At 55.9% G+C, this 1,301-nt stretch overlaps 1 protein-coding gene across 1 annotated transcript in view; it reads left to right on the forward strand.

Annotated features, from left to right (window-relative positions):
• The window catches only part of ABCC3 (ATP binding cassette subfamily C member 3), a 75,186-nt gene that overhangs the window by 40,700 nt on the left and 33,185 nt on the right, over nucleotides 1-1,301 (forward strand). The window contains exons 7-8 of the mRNA XM_023511270.1: nucleotides 765-942; nucleotides 1,034-1,195. Coding sequence (XP_023367038.1) covers nucleotides 765-942; nucleotides 1,034-1,195 — 340 coding nt within the window. The remainder of the gene's footprint in view (nucleotides 1-764; nucleotides 943-1,033; nucleotides 1,196-1,301) is intronic.

Consider the following 1,301-nt stretch of genomic DNA (forward strand, 5'->3'; position numbering starts at 1 on the left):
GTCCAAGAGTTTGAGGTTGCTGTGAGCTGTGATGCCATGACACTCTACCGAGGGTGACATAGTGAGACTCTGTCTCAAAAAAAAAAAAAAAAAAAAGATACTGGATACTAGGGGAAAGTGGCAACAATGGAGCATGTTCTTAGGGGCAGGGACAGCTGGGACTGTTGGAGGGCACCTCCTCTTCTAAGGCAAGAGAAAAGGAAGAAGACAGGGGTTTGGAGGGCAGTGTGCGGTGAGTGGGAAGACAGGCAGCTGCTGAGGGGGCAGGGAGTGGGGACAGGCTGGAAGGTAAGAGGAGAAGGGAGAAGGCCCTAGGAAGGGAGGTGGGTTAGGGACCTGTGGAAGGTCTCCAGGCAGCTCCAGGCTGTTGAAGTCGGGAGGATGGATTTGAGGGGTAAGACTCTGTTGTCTTGTGGCAGATTCCAGAGCCCTCGGCAGCCCAGGAGGAGGGTAGGACAGTGGCATTTCTTCCTGCCATGTGGTTCGGGAGACAAGAAAGGCAGGCGGGTGAGGCTGGCGGTGAGAGTGGCAGAGTGGGCAGCAGGGTGCCTAACACACAGGGAAGGAGGTGAAGGCAGCAGCATAGCACAAGAATGGAGGTCATGGTCTTGAGGCAGCTGGGCTGACCCTCCCGGCCTGGGCAGGGGGTGTGGGCCAGCAGCTCCCACTTGAGAGGCTGCAGAGGCAGGGGCTGTAGGGGAGGCTGAGGGTGGAAACAGAGGGCAGCAGAGGGCACCCACCTCATACCTCTCTCCTCCCCACAGTGTTCTAATCAGGTTTACTTCAAATCCCTCAGCCCCCATCTGGTGGGGCTTCCTGGTGGCCGTGCTGATGTTCGTGTGCTCCATGATGCAGACGCTGTTCTTACAGCAGTATTACCACCGCATCTTCAGCATGGGGTTGAGATTCCGGACAGTGATCATAGGTATCATCTATAGGAAGGTCAGCTGGAGCAGGGCATGGGGGCAGGCTGGCCCTGGGCAGCTTGTGAGAGGCTCGTGGCCACGTCCTCCTTTCTGCTGTCCACCAACAGGCTCTAGTCATCACCAATTCAGTCAAACGTGAATCTACTGTAGGAGAAATTGTCAACCTCATGTCAGTGGATGCCCAGCGTTTCATGGACCTTGCTCCCTACATCAACCTGGTGTGGTCAGCACCCCTGCAGATCTCACTGGCAATCTACTTCCTCTGGCAGGTAACTCTCAAACACTGACCTCTGCCCCTTCCTTTGACCTTGCTGCAGAAGGGAAAGGGAAGACTGTTCTGGAGCCCAGGTGCATGTCTGTCATCTCAGCCACTTG

Source organism: Otolemur garnettii, unplaced genomic scaffold, assembly GCF_000181295.1.
Source record: "Otolemur garnettii isolate 467f Iridium unplaced genomic scaffold, OtoGar3 scaffold00018, whole genome shotgun sequence".
In the NCBI taxonomy this organism is placed as follows: Eukaryota; Metazoa; Chordata; class Mammalia; order Primates; family Galagidae; genus Otolemur; species Otolemur garnettii.